General features: G+C 51.3%; 8 protein-coding genes across 8 annotated transcripts; 2 read left to right on the top strand and 6 right to left on the bottom strand.

Moving 5' to 3' along the window:
- Positions 1-176: 176 nt before the first annotated feature.
- On the top strand, positions 177-1,823 carry LTR84_012104 (uncharacterized protein; the record flags this gene model as incomplete). Its single annotated transcript, XM_064855628.1, has 2 exons — positions 177-597; positions 658-1,823. The coding sequence occupies 2 exons, from the start codon at positions 177-179 to the stop codon at positions 1,821-1,823; spliced, it is 1,587 nt and encodes a 528-aa protein (XP_064708288.1).
- Positions 1,824-2,202: 379 nt separating this feature from the next.
- On the top strand, positions 2,203-3,111 carry LTR84_012105 (uncharacterized protein; the record flags this gene model as incomplete). Its single annotated transcript, XM_064855629.1, has 1 exon — positions 2,203-3,111. One exon carries the CDS (start codon positions 2,203-2,205, stop codon positions 3,109-3,111), a length of 909 nt encoding a protein of 302 aa, XP_064708289.1.
- Positions 3,112-3,419: 308 nt separating this feature from the next.
- Positions 3,420-5,162, bottom strand: LTR84_012106 (uncharacterized protein; the record flags this gene model as incomplete). Its single annotated transcript, XM_064855630.1, has 1 exon — positions 3,420-5,162. One exon carries the CDS (start codon positions 5,160-5,162, stop codon positions 3,420-3,422), a length of 1,743 nt encoding a protein of 580 aa, XP_064708290.1.
- A 422-nt stretch (positions 5,163-5,584) lies between these two features.
- Positions 5,585-7,135, bottom strand: LTR84_012107 (uncharacterized protein; the record flags this gene model as incomplete). Its single annotated transcript, XM_064855631.1, has 1 exon — positions 5,585-7,135. One exon carries the CDS (start codon positions 7,133-7,135, stop codon positions 5,585-5,587), a length of 1,551 nt encoding a protein of 516 aa, XP_064708291.1.
- Positions 7,136-8,098: 963 nt separating this feature from the next.
- On the bottom strand, positions 8,099-9,563 carry LTR84_012108 (uncharacterized protein; the record flags this gene model as incomplete). Its single annotated transcript, XM_064855632.1, has 2 exons — positions 8,099-8,329; positions 8,388-9,563. The coding sequence occupies 2 exons, from the start codon at positions 9,561-9,563 to the stop codon at positions 8,099-8,101; spliced, it is 1,407 nt and encodes a 468-aa protein (XP_064708292.1).
- Positions 9,564-10,837: 1,274 nt separating this feature from the next.
- LTR84_012109 (uncharacterized protein) lies at positions 10,838-13,468 on the bottom strand (the record flags this gene model as incomplete). The annotated part of the gene is made up of 1 exon (XM_064855633.1): positions 10,838-13,468. The coding sequence occupies one exon, from the start codon at positions 13,466-13,468 to the stop codon at positions 10,838-10,840; it is 2,631 nt and encodes an 876-aa protein (XP_064708293.1).
- Positions 13,469-14,394: 926 nt separating this feature from the next.
- On the bottom strand, positions 14,395-15,032 carry LTR84_012110 (uncharacterized protein; the record flags this gene model as incomplete). The annotated part of the gene is made up of 2 exons (XM_064855634.1): positions 14,395-14,688; positions 14,760-15,032. The coding sequence occupies 2 exons, from the start codon at positions 15,030-15,032 to the stop codon at positions 14,395-14,397; spliced, it is 567 nt and encodes a 188-aa protein (XP_064708294.1).
- Positions 15,033-15,696: 664 nt separating this feature from the next.
- Positions 15,697-17,072, bottom strand: LTR84_012111 (uncharacterized protein; the record flags this gene model as incomplete). The annotated part of the gene is made up of 2 exons (XM_064855635.1): positions 15,697-16,933; positions 16,990-17,072. 2 exons carry the CDS (start codon positions 17,070-17,072, stop codon positions 15,697-15,699), a joined length of 1,320 nt encoding a protein of 439 aa, XP_064708295.1.
- Positions 17,073-18,165: the final 1,093 nt, after the last annotated feature.

Below are 18,165 nucleotides of genomic sequence, written 5' to 3' on the forward strand. Positions count from 1 at the left end.
GGACCCTCCAGCTTGTCGCCCTCGACTTGAAGCTTTCATAACCCCGCGAGTTGTATAGCATGCACCCTCAATATCACGTAGCAATATCATTTAATTGCATCAATCACATTTGGTCGATATAGTCCCCTACAAAGGTGAAGTCCTGTCTTTTTTGTCCAAGGCCAACCAGGAATACCATGGCTTCGACCCAATACACGTCGCAAACCGACTTCAAGACATCATATGACACCCTCCACTCGACTTTCGCCACTGGCCGGACCAAATCAATCAAATGGCGAAAATGGCAGCTCAAGCAATTATGGTGGATGATCGCGGAGAACGAAGACCGGATCATCGAGGCTTTGCGTCAAGAGATGAACCGTCCTGCATTTGAGACGATAGGAATGGAATTGCGAGCCATCAAAGGCGACGTTGTGGAGTTTCTTGAGCGTGTCGATGAATGGGCTGAGGGTGACAAGCCAGATGCCGGTTTCGTCATGGGCACATTGGCAAAGGCCTGGATGAGAAAAGAGCCTCTGGGTGTTGCTCTTATCATTGCGGCTTGGAACTTCCCTTTGTATACTCTTTTGAGCCCTGCCATTGCTGCCATCGGTGCCGGTAAGCTCAACTGTTCGGCACTTGAATCGAGAACTCCACATGGCTAATACACCAACTTAGGGAACGCTGTCTTGCTCAAACCGTCCGAGCTTGCCCCCGTCGCACAGGAATTGCTTGTTGATCTAGTACCAAAATATTTGGATCCGAGCGCCATCCGTGTGGTGACAGGTGGACCAGCTGAAACGGGTCATGTTCTCACTCACAAATTCAACCACATCTTCTACACCGGGGGTGGAAAAGTGGGACGGATCATCGCCGAAGCTGCGGCCAAAAACCTCACCCCGATCGTGCTCGAACTTGGAGGACAGGCGCCCGTCATCGTTACTAAGTCGGCCAATATAGATATCGCCGCAAAACGAATCGCCCATGCCAAACTCACAAATAGTGGGCAAGTCTGCTTGAATGCTAATCACGTTTTCGCTGATCCTACCGTCCACGACCAACTGATCGAACGTTTGCGATATTGGTTCGATAAATTCCTGGAGAACGGAGATGACAGCTTGTCGGCCATCATCAACGAACGACATTTCGATCGAGTTTCAGGGCTCTTGAAATCTACGGCCGGAGTTGTTGTGTACGGGGGCAGCACGGACCGGTCGAGAAGACATGTCCAACCCACTGTGGTTCGCGATGTCATGATTGATGACTCGCTCTTGTCCGAGGAACTCTTCGCACCTATCACACCTATCGTGGTTGCAGATGTCGACCGAGCCATTCGAATCATCGGCTCCATGCCTCATCCACTAGGACTGTACATCTTCTCGCAGGACCAGGGAGAAATCAAACACATCCTCGACAATACCAACTCGGGCGGTGTCACTATCAACGATATCATGCTGCACGCTGGTGTTCCAAATGCTCCATTCGGCGGCGTGGGCGAAAGTGGCTACGGATCGTATCACGGCAAGTTTGGATTCGATGCATTTTCACACACGAGAACTATTGTCACCCCACCGAACTGGATGGAGACTCTCCTGAGTTTTCGCTATCGGCCATTCGATCTCAAGAACCTCAAGTGGCTTGCAGTCGATGCCAAAGTGGTTGGAAAGCCTGGTCAAACGCTCGAAGAGCAGTCGGTAGGTCGTCCAGCTGGAGTGGGAAAGATTCTGAAGACTGCTGCGTTAGCTGCTGCGGTGCTGGCCGCCGCCGATAGTGCCAGTGGAGGAAAACTCCTTTTCGTACACACCTTGAGAGATGTGGTGGGAAAGATCTGGAATCGAGCATGATATTCTGGGAGGTGAAGCCGATGGAGAAGCGGCAGGATTTCTTCACGTGTGTTCATTTGAAATGAGACAAAGAGGCAAAATTGTTAAAGCATGTAGGGGCGACAAAATCCTCATACCATGTTAGCCGGAATTTAGCCGTATATCATGAGTTGTTTTTTGGGAATAATTTTATATCCTTTATTTCCTCTCAGAACAAATATCAATAAATTGGATGAAGCTTGTATCGACGGTAGAGAAGGACCTAATGGACAGATGACCCGGTTATCTCAACGGCCTGACTTGTGCAACTCGCCTAGGTCAAGCTGAATCTGTAATTTACTGCTTTCACCATATTTAAGCCCACCATCTCAACCCGAAAACCACACATGTACTAAACAAAATGCAACTCCCAACCCCATCAACACGCCACGTCTCGTTCGACAACGTATACGAGCCGGCCGAAGACTCATATCTCTTCCTGGACACGCTGTCAACCCCCACGGAAACCGAATGGCTGCACGCACGCTTTTCGGCGCCGTCCATCATTCACCAAAATCAAGATGACGACAATGACACCAGCAAGAGAAACCCCGCGGCCGCCACACCACTCGTCGTGGAACTCGGCCCGGGCTCCGGCGTGATCGTAGCGTTCCTGACGGCGCACGCGCGCCGGATCTTCGGGCACGAGGGGATCCTCAGCGCCTCGGTCGACGTCAATTGGCACGCGTGTGTCGCGACGCGCACGACGGTGCAGACGGCTCTGGCGGAGACCAAGGACGCCACGACAACGATCGCGGGTAGTAGCCCTAGCCTGCCCAACTCGAGCGTCTACTTGGCTTCGCTCAATGGAGATCTGAGCGGCATGCTGCGCCCGGGGTCAGCGGACGTGGTCGTCTTCAACCCGCCGTACGTGCCGACCGAGAGCGTGCCGGCGCAGCAATATCACGGTCATGGCCAAGAAGGGCAATTGCCGCAAGTGATGACGACGCCGACGTTCGAGGAGTCGTCACATCTCCTCGCGCAGTCCTACGCGGGCGGGCGTGACGGCATGGAAGTGACGAGTCGGATGCTCGCGCAGCTGCCGGGGATGTTGAGTGCCCGGGGTGTGGCGTATGTGCTGTTCTGCCGGGGGAATCGGCCGGATGAGGTCAAGGCGTCGATTCGGGGTTTGGGTGATGCTGCGAGCGGAGGGGAGAGGGAGGGAGAGGGGGAGGGAGAAAGGAGGAAATGGCATGCCGAGACGGTGGGTGAGAGTGGGAAGACGGCTGGATGGGAGAAGTTGGAGATTGTGAGGATTTGGAGGGAGTAAAACAACGGGTCAGGGTCATCGAGGAATTAGGTGTGCGCTTGGAATGGACTTCATATGGATGGGGTCTATCGTCTAATCTACGGCCATGGTCAACCTGTCAGGTGGCGATGAAGAGGCTATCGGATGGCCGCTGCCGTCGCCTGAGCCTCGCAATATGCCCTACCCTTGATCGACGCAATGTCTACGCCAGAGATACCCACCAACCTCACACCACGCTCTGAGTCCTTCTCAAGTCTCAGACACCGCTGGCAGCAACTCCAACTCTTCAGCTGAAACGAAGACCACCAGCCGCAAGCGACCCAAACGACTCAATACCCCAGCCCATATCCTCTAACCCTCGAGAAGAAGAAGGGCTTATCATTCTTCAAGTGGAACTCGGCCCAATCACTGGTGAGGACATTGAAGCTCCAGAAACCCTTCCACTGCAGCTTGTTGTTCTTGGTCGTGTGCTTGGAGCGCGCCGACCCAGCCGACTTCAGCGACAGGTGCATCGTGTACATGTACCGTGGGCCCGCGCCCTCCGTCTCGATGTGTAGATCGCCGGGCGACATGGGCGGTGTGGGGCTTGTGTTTGGAATGGCTGTGGATGCAGGAGCGGTGGGGGCGGTGGTGGTATCGACGGCTGTGGTTGTCGGTGTCTCCACGATGGGCGTGTCGAGGCCTGGGTGGCAGAGGCGCCAGCGGCCGCGCAGGGCGTGTTTCATGATTTGCTGTGCGGACGGCGGCGGCGCGGCGGCGGCATTGCTGGCGGCGCCTGGGGCAGAGGACGAAGTGCCCGTCTCTCTGAACAGGGCGGGAGCGCTCGAGGTGAAATTCAACGGATGTGAAGGGGGTTCTTTCTTCGTGCCCGCACGCACGAACGCCAGGTTCTCCTTGGTGAGATGGTGGACGACTTCGATGGGTTCGTTGGTCGTGAGGAGGGATATGCACGTGCCGTCACGGAAGAATCGGAGGTAGCGGTAGTAGGTGATAATATGGATGGGATTGCTCCATGTGTTGGCGGTTGCGCTCGATCCACCGGCACGGGTGTAGTTGACTGTCGAGATGTAGACGCCTGTGAAGCGAATGCGTGGGTAGTTGTGGAAGACGTCCTGCCAGATGGTTTGCTTGGGAAAATACACATCGGTCACCAACGTGTCTTCGAGATCGCCCTCGTCCTCTAGGACTCGATAAACAGCCTCCCGTCCTTGGAGATCCGTGACGAAGTTGTACCTTTGACTGGCGAGACCAAACTCGGGACCGAGTGCGATACGCTTCCAAAGGGCGTTGTCCTTGTGAAGATTATACGCCAACTTTTTGCATACCAGTGAAAGCCGCATGAGCAGTGCAGGATCGCGAATCCCGATGGCTTGTAGTAATTCCAGGAGGACTTCCGCGGGGAGTTCTTTGATCCCACAGGGCGGAGGAATATCGCCCTCTATGATCGGCTCAGCACCAATGATCTCGGCATCTGCAAAGCTCTCGATCAATTCGGACCAGGTCAAGGTCAATGGTTGCTTGGGTCCTTCAGATGGGTGGTGGGCGGTTGAGGGGACCGTCGCCGACGCATTCGAGGGATTTGAGTTGGTGGGTTTCGACTTGGTCGGGAAGTGCTTGTTTTTGTACGACTGATCAACTTTGGCGTCCAATCTGTAAGCTTTCCGATAATGAGAGAGACTGTCTCCCAGACTGCCCTGGCTCTCCTTCTCCACCGCACGCTCAAAATGTTCGAGTGCGCTTTTCGGCTCCTTGGTCGACCCTCTGGCGCTGAAATCATCGTCGTCGACATGTCGAGTCCCCAGTCCTTCGATCCGCTGGATCATGCTTGAGCTGGGAGTGTCGTTCTGGCCAGCATCACTGCTGTAGTGGTCCGAATCATCTTTGATGTCGGCTGCCGGATGACGGGTGGGCGGTTTGTGGATAGGCCGATCAGCCCTGACATCGCTCGGTCTTCGAGCCTTCTCCACTGATCGAGTTTCTGATGGCTTCTTGTCTGGTTGCTTTGACCGTGCACTCACTTCTGCTTTCCACTGCTGCCGGAATTGTTCCAACACGGAGGATGACTCATCCATGATTTAAAGATACTGGTGGCGGCGTTCTCGATACCTGATTGTCGTGACCAGTGTTGGTTGTTCTAGGAGTTATTGAATGAATAGTGCGTATCAGTGTCCATATAAGAATGCGAGTAAATTACAATTCCTCACGCCAAGGGAGATCATCAACAATGAGTTAGATAAGTACATGGTTGGGAATTGTCATGACGAATATTGAAGGAGGGACGGACGTTCACGATTATCTCCGATGATGATCTAGAGGTCTCTATTGGCCAGAGATTCACAACCAAGCTGGATTGATGTGACAGACACTCAGTGCTTTGGTACCAACCCGGCCATATAGATACCGAGCAATCTTCTTTTTCAGATATACAACATTTATATTCGTGTGCAAGTATTTATAACATTTTCATTAATTCCTGTCCTAGAAGCCAACTTCGTCATGGATGTACAGCCGACCACGTCTGGTCAATTGCTTCTCCCTCATGTTGTCCAGAGTCCCACTCACGCATGAGATCACTGACAGTGCGGGTCAGCTTGCTGGGAGTGAGTTTCTGAATCTCGGGCCAGGGCAGGCTTTCGTTGCTAGCTTTCTTTGCAGAATCCGTTACAGGATCTCGTGTGCTTTCAGGCGAGTCCCAGGAATCCCACGCATCTTCTGTTTCCTCGTCGTTGGAGTCTGGTAGCAAGCTAGGCGGACTGGATGAATCCGTGCTACGCTTTTGTTGGACATGGCCATTAATCTTGTCAACCTTGGCAGGTGGTGTGGTGACTGGCTTGTGGGGCGTGTCGAGTCCAAACTCGTTCCAGAAAGATGCTTCTTTCGTGGTGGCTTCGTGATCGTCTGATGTTGGGGCTGAGTCCGTGTTCTTTGCCTTGGGGCCCTTGTCCGAGGCTTTCTTGGTCGGTCTCCTCTGTGGCATCCGCTGCTGTCGATTGTGTGAGGCTGTACCGCTCACACCTTCTTCTCCGACAGTTGCTTGTCTAATGTCTTCAAAGAATGTCCATAACCCGTCTCGTACACCATCATACACTTGCTTGCCTTGCTTGACCAGAAGATCGGTGGGTACTGGTGGCAGACTTCTCCTATGGGCGGCCAGATCTTTGTATGTTTTGCCAAAACCAAACTGTAGAGGGTCACCTGACATTAGCCCATCGAGGGTAGGCATCCTTGACAACGAAGGTTTGGAAGCGTGGTCCTCGCTATCGAAAGCCGTAGGGCTCTTGGTCTGAGTACCTTCCGGCTCAACTGTGGTCAGGGGTTGGTAAGGTTTCGTGGACGTTGGACTGAGGAGGCTCAAAGTTCGAGTATGTCGCCCCTCAAACACACGCTTGGAACCTCTTCGACCAAGGTTGGACGTCGTAGCATGACTGCCCACGGGTTGACTGTTGTTTAGACCCCTCTCAACTATCGCTTTCTTCCGTTTCCGCTCTTCATCAAGCTCTTCCTCTGGGACTTCGGCAGTTGCCACCTCGTCAAGTGCCAGAGGTTGCATCTTTTTGACGTGCTTCACTTCGTCTTTCTTTTTGTTGGCCTCGTGGAGAGCCCATTGTCTTTTCAGACCCAGAAGATCGGTCTCTGCCTTGTGCAATTCCTCTTTCAATTCCAGCACCTTCCGCTCCTGGGCGGCGAGCAGAGTCAAGAAATCCGCACTTCCCCGAGTCTTGACATTGTCGGGTGTTTCATCAATCGTATCAGAAGCTTTGAAGACAACTGCTCGAGCATGAGGGGATGACCGCGTGGAACCTATTGGGGTCGCCAGTGCCGAGGCGGTGGTGGGTGAAGGTGAAAACTGTGAGATTGAAGCCGTAGTGGGCAATAGGATGGGGAAATTTAGCGATAACCCCTTCGCATGCCGTCTCGCGGAAGCTGTGGTTCTTTTGGTGTCTCTGCCTGGGCTCGGTGGGATAGACGGTGCAGTTTCTGAAGTCGTGGTCGAGCTGGAGACGGACTCCAGCTGTAATGAGACAGGACGCGACTTGGCCGCCATGATTCTGGAAAGAGGCTAGAAAGACGTCAGGTCGTGTTTGACAGATGGGTGGTCGGGCCTCTAGATAGGCTTTGGTGAGGGTGAGATTGACAGGAACGACAGGACGATCGATGTCTTGCACAGATAATGCAGATGACAAGATGCTATTATTATTAAATGGCGTAAACAATCGTGAGTATCACTCGTCCGAAAAAAGCAGCGTTGCTACGTTAAGATGCTAAATCCAAAAGCATGAAGAAACAAGATATCAGAACATTAGAGTCGTTGATGGCCAAAAGGAACGTTTGCGGTGAATGGGCAGTTGAGGATCAAAGAGCAGGGGCCTCAGAAATGATAGCGAGCAGGATACGCAAGGCCACAATTCGGTCTGCGGACGGGGTACTAATGACAGAAATTAATCTCTATTGTTGACGGAGCCGAAAGTAGAAGCAGATTGGCACTGCCGAAACCTCCAGGGGGAAGCCGCCAATGGCATTATTAGGCGGTCGGGGCTGCACGGGGGCTTGCGCAACATGCCTTTGGGGGGCCTTTAGGCGCGACTTTGAAAGGCTTGAGCCTGCATGGTCAAGGTCGTAGCTGCAGGAACCGACGCCACTCCACGGCCACCCAGAAGCTACGGGAAACGGGTCAAAGACTTGGATCCTACTTGTAACAATGTCCACAGATTTCCCGTCATTGACCAACGCACCGGGTATATACCTACGTACCAATATATCTACCAACATTGATTCACATTCCTTTAAGCGCTCTCACGGCCTTCCTCAGTAATCAAGAACTTATGTCGAACATGTCCCAAAACTATCTCTGTCAAATTCGAAAGTCACCCGTTGCGCCGTCCCATGGATCAGGCTAATAGACACTGATATATTGACCGATTTTCTATCACATGCAAGTGCTAACTCTTGTGCATCTTTTGGTCGTACATGAGAAATAACATTTTCGTGAGATGGGATTTCTTTTCTTCTACAAGATGATCCAGATACCACCACCAACAACTGAGATGACGATCAAAATTGTCAGGATACTGGCGCCTGCCTTGTCGCCCGTCGTCAGAGGGGCGAACTTGATCTCGGGGGCCGTGTCAATGTCATTGCCAGCATCTGGGTCACTCTCAGAAGTACCACCAGTGGTGGCACTCTTGGGTGCAATGTTGGGGGTCATTTGTGTGGCTCCGATAACTGCCAACGCTTGCATCTGATGGCTGCTGTTAGAAGACGATCCCATAGAAACACATAGGTTTTCAAACACGTACCTGTTGACCCACACCTTTGGTACCGTCCCAAACACCGTTGGCGTACCACCGACGACCACATTGTTTGCCATTGTCCCCACCAACACATTGTTTGGCCGCGGCTTCAGCACTTGCTTGCAGCTTAGGTATGATTTGAGCAGCGGTGCTTGGAACCAATACACTCGTGACCGCGAGCCATCGAGAAAGATAGGCCTTGAAACTGCTTTGATCATTGTTGCAGTTGCCATTGGCACCGATAGGCTCACACTGGAATTCGGTCATGATGTTGCCACCGTACTCTTGAGGGAAGAACAAGAAAAAGGCACCGTCCAAGATCTGTTGCACCCGCTGGCCCCAGGGTTCGGCGCCATTGGTGAAGTTGTACATGTTGGCTGCTCCCATCAACAGAGTTCCATAGTTGTAACTCCATGCAAAATGTTCAACATCGACACAACCGTTGTCGGCGTTGGTGTTGTCCCAGACATAAAGAATGTTGTCCTGAACTTGGAGCAATGGACTCTGCTCCATCCAATTCCACATTTGTTCTGCCCAATCGGCGTATGACTGATTCCCAGTGTATCGAGCAAGACGGGCAGCCAGTTGGAAATTACCTCCATTGGAGATGGTGTTCTTCAATTCGTAGCCGGGGTTGAACGAATAGACTTGCCATCTCATACCGCCACCGCATGTTGCATTGTCCCAAAGTTGTTTTTGAAAGTTGAAGACGGCCTGAGCAAGAGTCAACCATGATGGGATATCACCTCCGGCCTCGGGGAAATTAGCTTCTGCAGCATCCATGGCAGCAAAAGCCCAGAAATCTTGATCATCGACACCCATATTCTTGCTCTGATTGCGCGGGTTGTAGTTTTCGTCCTCGCCTCTCTGGAACGCCAGAGCTTCTTTTACAACTGGATTGTAACTGTCATCTCCCGTATACTCCCAGTAATTGATCAGGGAGCCGAACATGGCGCCGGCTTCCCACCAGTAGTAGCATGCTACATCAGCACAAGGGCCCGGCAACAGGCCTGGAGTTCCACCGGTCTCGTTACCGTGATAGTATGTCATCATGTCATATGCAATGGTAGCAGCAGCCGACTTGACAGAATCCACATTGGCCACGGTGAGATCGAGAGCATGAACAATGGATAGTAGGCCGACCAGCGGCGTAAGTGCAGAGGATAATCGTAGTTTCATCATGTCGACGATTAGATGAAGGAGTATATTTGCACCAAGGGACAGAAGGGGGAAATTAAATTGACGTGGACGCTGGTGCGCGCCGATTATCGTGACATAGACAGCCGTGGATTGTACCACGAAGGATGAGTGTCGACAATGTTGATATGTAAAGGACGAAGATGGATTGAGCGAAGGTCGAGCACACAAATTCGATGGGATGGGCAGCCCGTTTGAGGTTTGAGGGGGCGCGTCGGAAAACTGAAGCGAAGGACAGGGGTTGGGGTCCGACGATTGGGAGGTGGGAGGGCGGTTGTGTGCAGTCACTGAACGTGGGAATGTTTATATAAATGTTGAAAATGAAAAGAGTGGCATGTATATGTTCCCAGGAAGAGAATGAGGGATGGAAGAAGAGAGAGGAGACGAAGACGACAGAGGTGAAGAAGGTGAGGTAGTACGGAGGAGGAACGATGGAAAATGGGTGGGCAGAGTACGAGGTATCAGGTACGGAGTCGTAGCGGTAGTGGTGGTGTGTGTCAGGTGGATGACGAAGCCCGCGAGGAAAAGCAGAAGGCAGACCAAGGCACCCAACGAGGACGCTTGATGGGATCAAGCAATTGAGGAGTTTGAGGAGTCGGGAATCGAGGAGAGGTCGAGGTCGAGGAGTAAAACTGTGAACTCGAACGGTTACGTCTCACGCTCCTTCCAGCAGTGAGAATCCGCGAATTGGAGTCCTCGACGCCCAAACTAAAAAGCCGCTTGTCAGGGAGGTGAGGCGCAGCCCAAACATTAAGATCACCAAGCGTTCCTTCCCCACTTGACCGACAAATATGTCTCGGATTTACATTAATGCGGAATATCCTCCATTTCGTCGCCTCTGAATTACTTACCACGTTTACCGACTACTAGGGCATCGATAGATCGATAGATATCAGGCTGACTTGCCCACCCTCCAAATTGAGTGCGGAGAGGAAAACCTCGAAGTCATCTGCTGGAGCCGTAGAGGGTTTACAAAGTCAACCAGGTAGACCTCCTGGACATTACATAACAGCCCAGATCCCACCAGGTATCTATTTTTGGATAGTAAAAGTGCTGGTCGCGATCAAGATATTCGTATTCTTGTCGGCTACTTCTATCAAGGTGCCCATATCATGCGCATGCTACCGTGCATGATTGCTATTCTGCTTCAACAAAATCATCAATACAACTCCAGCCTTCGCCAACGCTAAAATACACTGCGAAAAAGCGCTATTCATCATGTCCAACCGATAATGCACCAAACACCGGTCATTCCGAGTCTAGTCGCTGTCACCAGCTTTCTCCTCTTTGATCGGATCGATCTTGTCCGTGGCTAGGCTGGCCATCAAAGTTCCTATTGCGTGTCTGGGATGCCCTGGATTCGAATGAAGAGCATGATACTGGTCTGACCCACTTGCATTGCTGCCCATGGTGCGGTTGGTATTTGTACGAGGACGAAGATGTTGCTCAAATTCTCCAGTATGTGTCCCTGAAGCCATTCCCGTTTCTGGTCGAAATCTTTGTCCTTCCAAGTTGCCATCGACTGCAGACATCATAGACTGCCCAGCCGAAGAACGTCGACGCCGCATCACTATGCGGTTCCCTTCTTTCGCCTCCTTTTGTTGAAGACTTTCTGATGGCAGTAAGATAGCTCGATCCAATTCGTATGGAAGACCACGATGACGGCCACGAATTTGCATGGCAATGATTACAAGCTTCGACAACGGCCGGAATTGACCCGAGAATGACGAGTTTGCTGTTGGATATCCCAAAGACAGGCCCACCGTTCCATATGCCGAGACAATCTCGAACAAGACAGAAAACAAAGTGAAAGCATATTCGTTGGTGTTTTCCAACCGACTCCCTTCAACAATAGCAATAATAAACATCCCCAAAAAGACATACCACAGGTCAAAACTCAACTGTCGTCGCAAATGGGCGCCCACATAGCTGGCTTCCTTTTCGTCGCCTTCCTCATCGTTCTGACTACTGTAGATACCCAGACTTTTTTCCTCGTAGACATTCGTACGACGCATGGAGATGGCAATTGGGAAGACCGAAATGTACATCATGACCAGATAACTGACCTGAATAGCAGGGTGTAATTCTGCCAGGTTGACCACCGCGAATCCTGCAGTCCGAGTAGAAGCAGCCTGAAACAGTCCGTCAAGAAAACGAATCCCTCCAGGTAGCTGGGTCACCGTTGGGTCATTGAGATCAAGAATGATGAAGAAGATAAGATCCACTCCGTTGAGCACCACCAGAATTCCGAAGAGCACCCACGTCGCGCGGCCAGGAAATAATAGTGTGAAGCATCTTCGAGGATGGTCCAAGAGAAATTGAAGCTCTTCCCAGAACGGCGAGCCATGCGATGCCACCTTGGATATGGCCCAAATTACAAATCGAAGCATACATGGAAAGCCTGTGTTGCCAATGATGATCAGAAAGGTCATGATGAGAAGGGGCCATACCGCCCGATTGAACGAGAGCATCGAGTCCGGCGTCAAGGTAAATCCCAGATCGTTGAATGATGACGCACTGGTGAAGAACCCCCACCAAACCCGATTTTGTGAGACTGCTTCCACCACGGCAGAATACGTTCCAGAATGCATGATCCACGGTGTAAGACAAACCACACCAAGAAAGTGGAAGAAGAAGAAATACCCAACAAGAATCAACGCCAGCGTCTTGAGTGCTCGATACTCGATCCCGCCCAACTCTTCTCGTTGCTCCTCCGTCAAATCAAAGAAGAAAGAGTTTCGTCCAATAGTAGGCTGCCAGCTCAAGTACGGCGCCGGTTCCATGGTACGTGCGGTGTTGCTTCGTCGGAGTGTACGGAATGTACTCGATCGTGTAGGACGTGTCTGGAGGCCAGGTTCGACACTGTCATGGTTCTGCGGCACCGTAGATTGTCTGGTATTCAAACGCGGGAAAGTGGTCGATTTGTCGTTACGATGATCCCGCAAAAATCGGGGCTCATCAATTGTGATATGCGTGTTGCCTCCTTCCGGTCTTGGATTCAACTCGGAACTTCGCTTCTCAGTCGAGCTTGGAAGATTGGGTTCACTCGTGATCTGTCGCAACAAAACACCGTCCACTTGGTCGGGAATGTTCTCGGGTCTACTGCCCTGCTCAAATTCTCGCGGACTGGGGATTCTCAAGGTGGTGGCATCATCCGGATTCCGCTGGTTCTCCAGGAAGCGAATGTGTTGCTCGGGACTCAGTAGCTGAGGAAGGCGCACATCCTCTGTAGATCGTGTGGTCTGCAGTCGTAGACGATCATCGCGTCTTTCGACTCTGACATTTCCATGGTCTTGATGGGAACTGTTGGACGAGTCGAGGGCTTTTCCATTGGACTCTCGGCCGTCCTCGTCATTCTCCTTGTCCAGAGGCTGCTCCTGGCGCAGCCATCGATCTGTAGCACTGCGAAAAAGTTTCATCCCTCTTTCCTTCATACCCGGACCGTCGGATCCTTGCTCGGCATCACCATTGGAGAATGTGTTGGCGCGAGTTCGGGATCTGGTGCGACGTAGTTTTCGAGCCTCCATGACAACATCCTTGAAGCGTTTTTCAAACCAGTAAAGTCTCACAAAGACCACGACGGAATGTACCACAATGGGGTTGCACAACATGGCACCCAAGTATAGCATAGCCTGTTGACCGGTTTTGAGAGTATTGACATCGATGGTATTGAGACCACTCTGGGTGGCGGATCCCGAGGCGAAAAACAATGCGTCGATGTAGGCCATATCGCCGAGCCCGAAGAGGATGACGGACAGAAGGAGGGACATGCCGATCAGATAAAGGTAATGAATGGTGATGAAGTTGAAACGTCTTTTGATAAAAAGGTCGGGGATGATGTTCCTCTTGCTGAACTCCCAGACATCCTGTGTCCAGTCCACCAGAAACATTTTGACAAGCCCGCTTGTATGATACTTCTAGATTCTTTTGGGGAGATGTGATATTTCCAATTTGATCAACAGAAGAAGCCTCCGCAACCCGGGAAAGTCGCAGGGTTGAAGGGGAAGGAAAATGTTGGGTCAGCTCGTCGACCGAGCCAAGTCGAAGATGCGTATGGAGTCGAGCAACTGGCTGGCGGGAACGGGAATGGGAAAAGTCATTGTGATAACGGAGGGAGTAAGTAGGTGAACAGAACAATGAAATGTCGTCCGCCAGCGATGCAAAACGAAGAGCCAGTGCAAGTGGACGTAGGAAGTGGAAGTGGAAGGGGCAGTGCTGTGGATGACGACCTCGAACTTTCGAATCCCAATCCTATCCGCTCCCAGAAACGTTCTCGATTAATTGGCCTTATCGTAGCCTGCATGAGGGAGGTACTCCATAGGTAGGCAAGCCCTAGGCAAGCCCTAGGCAAGCCCTCAAACTCCACCCACTACCCAGTCCCCGGGAGACAGCCCAAAAGACTTGACTTGAGTTTAAGCGGCTAACAATGCTTGTTTTTCATTCCGCAGGGGCTCTCGGGCCTTGTGCACGCCCGAAGGAGGATCTAACTAGCTAGTTAGTCGGCTACGGCGAGCCCTGAAATGCCATCCGTCACCCCAATCTTGAAATCCTCCTCGTCGTGAATTCCCACCAATTTGAGTCCCGACGAGCCCTGATGGATTGCCGGCCAGGCCACCCTTGCAAGAATTTCTCCCTGAACTTTCCGATTCTGCGTGTTGTGGGCATTTCGGATCTGGCAGTGGCCTCCTAAAGTCGACATTATCATCCCATTTCGTCCTTTGCATGGTCTTCATATTCCCTGCACTTCTTCTTATTCAGCTGCCTACCAACATGTCTCTATATGACTCAGCACATTTATACAATGGCATGGAATGGTTTACAATGATTCCGGCGGCTGCGTGATCTTAGTGAGATGATCCCCATTCAGTGTTTTGATCAGCATGCCAACCCCCGTATGAGAATAATCCTTGGAATTCCACATATCCTTATGGTATCTCACCTTCCCATCATCATCCAACCCCAGCGAAACCAGAGAGTCGACCTCTTTCCCCTTATTGATGGCCTTGAGTGTATACTCCTGCCTCAACTTGAACACAATCTCAGATGGGCTGTCCTTGACAACCTCTGTCTTCTTGGTTTCCAGCTTGCTGAATATCTTGGGCAGTCCGTACTAAAGCATATCAATCAGAACATGATATGTAGACATGGAAAGTGTTGCAGGCCGTCACAATTCCAACTCACCCATTGGCCCGCTATCTTGTATCTGGTATCGCAATATGATAACGGATCATCATATATCGCCTTTTCGGCGTAGACATTCATGTCTTTCTCGTTACTACTGCCAGAATACAGCGCAGTAATGGCCCGGACTATTTCCTGGTGCTCCGCTGAGATCTTCAATGAGTTCTCCGGATGTGGTTCATAATCGACGCTTTGCGACTCATTGCTGGTCAGGTTTTGCGGATTTGGGTGAGGTTCAAATTTCTCGTGAAGTTCTTCCGTTGTGTTTGCCATCTTGCCGATACACCACAACCTGAAGTTCAAGCGATATGTCCAGCAAGTGCAGTCGAAATATCGAACAGCGCTTCAGTATGTAGGTATTCCACCTAGAAATCACAAATAGCTGCATCTACCTTCCAAGCTTGGATGATGCAGTCATGACGACATATGTCAGGCATAGATCCGCATTCCGTCAAGGATCGTTCGGAAGGACTCGGCATTCTACGAGTATTATGTGAGTCTTGCCGTCCCGGGTGTCCGTCCGATATACAACGGCTGGCGGATGTGATGCTGTTGAAGACCGATCCCATACATTCAAAAATGTAAACTACAGCTGACAAGACATGGGAATCCTCCGCACAAGACAAGACATCCAAAGCAATTGGACACCTTGAAGCACGCATGGTTTGTGACCTGTTTATACTGTTGCTATTACTTTTTTGAAGCCGGGTAATACAAGGGCGCTGTCACCAAAGCAGTGCGATGCAAAAGCAACCGAATCCAATGCAAAATTCCCATGATTCGTCCCAAACGTATGCCTACGCAATAGCCCGAAATTGTCCATGCAAGTACACGAAGAACGTAACACGGATCTTGAGATGCACAAAAGCTCAACCCTGATCGCCGCAAAGTTTCCATACAGATGTCCAATTTGCCGAAACAGATGAGCAGGTGTGCCTCAAAATGTCGTTTTGCTGCCATGTCGCTTCCTCGATTTATTCTTCTTCGGCTTCTTGGACTCTGGCACCGCCTGTTCGACAACCACCTCACCAGCCTTGGTACTATCGATCTTTAGGTCACTTGAATTCTCCCTAGACATCTCCGTGAGCTTCACATCAGACCTTTCTTCAACCTCTCCGACTACCGATTCATTCTCCTTCAAGCTGTTCAGGTCGTCGCCAGGCCCTTCGGAAGTAACGGTCGTCCCATCCACTTCGGCAACCGAATCAGTCTCTTTCGTGCCGCTGAAATCATCATCCGTTGCGTCCTTCAGCTGATCTGTATCCTCCATAGGAGCCTCCATTGGTGTTTCCACACCATTATCCGTGGACTCCAAAGCTGGATCTTCCGAGGCATTGCCGTTCGTCAGGCCGATTTCATGCTGATCTAACGGAAGTGGTTCGACGGGCTCTTCAATTTTGTGAACAGTCGTCCCATCACTTGAGGCATCTTCCACTGGGACGTCCTCGCTAGCCGGAGGTTCAGCTTTTGCTTCGGCATCAGCAGATCCATCTACCACTTCTTCTGGCTCATCTGGATAACAATCTTCGTGGGCAAAGGGACAACCATCGCACTCTGCAAAAGAACCACGATGAGACACGCCCTGGTGGTCGTGGAATTTGCAATAATCTGTGAGATAATCTCTCTTGGTCCATTCAGTGGCTGCAGCTTGGATGTAATCCCAACCAAGCTCCGCATGCTTCAGAAATGTGGCCTTCCACTCGTCTTTCAAAACCTCACCCTCCGCATTGGGTCGCGGTAACTGTCCTAAGGCGGCGCGGACCACCTCCCTGAGCGGGCACTTACTGGGCACTGCGCCATAGATATTATCCACAATCGACGCTTCAAGGGGCCATTCCTTTTCAGCCAACTTGGCACGTATAACATCTGTCACTTGATTGCTCAAAGAAGGGATTTGATATTTCCAGGCAAAGACACCCAGGTGAACTGCCTCATCGAATGTCGCATTGACTCCGATCTTAGGCTGAGGCGTAAATGTCCAAATCAGGAAATCCTCGAATGTCGAAATTCGCGTTTCAGGGAGCTTGATTTGTTCCAAGTAATCCGAGTGAATATGAATCAGCCTTTGGAATTCCCGTGACCGACGCCGAAGGAACTCAACGGGTACCAGAAACTCTTTAGGAGTATCGATTGATTCGCCAACACAGAGTCGGACTCGGTCACTCTGAGTCCACCTTGAAACATCTCAGCTTACGTTGCACCAACAGTGTTACATGGGAAGCTCACTTACTCGACAAAGAGCTTGCGATGGCGGCCATCCATCGCCCGCGCCTGCGGATCGCGAGATCGCGATGAGTCTCTCATCGAAAGCATGACACAAACGAAAAGCAATCCTCACGGTGCTCTGAATGAGAAAAAGAAAACAGAAACGAAACCAAAGTAATGTGCACAAAATACTCTTAAAATGCACTCCATGTGACTGCAGAGCCTCATGATCGATTTGGGAATAGTGAGACAATGCACGTTGAGTAACCAGATTCAGCCACCTCTGTGTTGTCGACTTACAAGTGGCCAAAAGAAATGAAGCTGGAATGCAATGACTCCCGACACAGCAGAGTGCTTCCGTATCCATGCACCACCCATCCTATCCCTCCTTCAGACGCAAGAGGTACATCTCCGTATGTACCAGTGACCAGCCACAGAGCAGACATGACCTAGTAATGAGGCTGCCACATCCGCCATCTATTCTGCACCACAAGTTAAGCATATGAAAACACGGGATATGCGGTGCCCTCGACCTCCAGAACACAGCTGGGGTAGCGAAATCACGGCACCCTGTCCCTGTCAGTCCCAGAGAGAGAGACTGCTCGCGAGACCGGTGTTTTGTTGTGGTTTTATCAACCAACGACGACGGGGGCAGAGAGCATGAAGGGGTTTCGAACATGGACAATGTCAGAATCAATTTGTCCATCAGGTGTACATTGCTGCCCAAAGCCCACACCGTCAAACAGCAGAGCGGTGACCGCCAACGGGGTTCCTACCCATCTAGAACTAACAACCAATCTCACTGGGTGGAAGGTTTCGGCAGTCATCCAAACATCTTCACCCATGCGTCTTTTTCTGGGGAAGCCATGTACAGCAACAGACACGGATATGACGAGCCACACCTATACATGTGGTTCGTGGACTCAGGCATGACGCTAAGTCGTGAATGGCCAACTGCCACGTAAAGAGAGTCCGACAGGACGCTCGGCATGAAATTGCAGGTAAGCGAGATACCAGAGATGGGTGATACTAATCGGTACGCCCGAGGCTTATGGACTCCCCCATGGCGTGACTGGTATTTCATGCCGTGCATGGTGATACATTCGTCTGATGCCCGAATGGAAAGCCTTCTATGCTTCTCGGCTTCAGACGCTCGACTCCAGTCAATCAGACACTTTGACTGTGTCACCCAGATAACAAC

The sequence above is a fragment of the Exophiala bonariae genome (genome assembly GCF_035927105.1).
Source record: "Exophiala bonariae strain CCFEE 5792 chromosome Unknown scaffold_7, whole genome shotgun sequence".
NCBI lineage: Eukaryota > Fungi > Ascomycota > Eurotiomycetes > Chaetothyriales > Herpotrichiellaceae > Exophiala > Exophiala bonariae.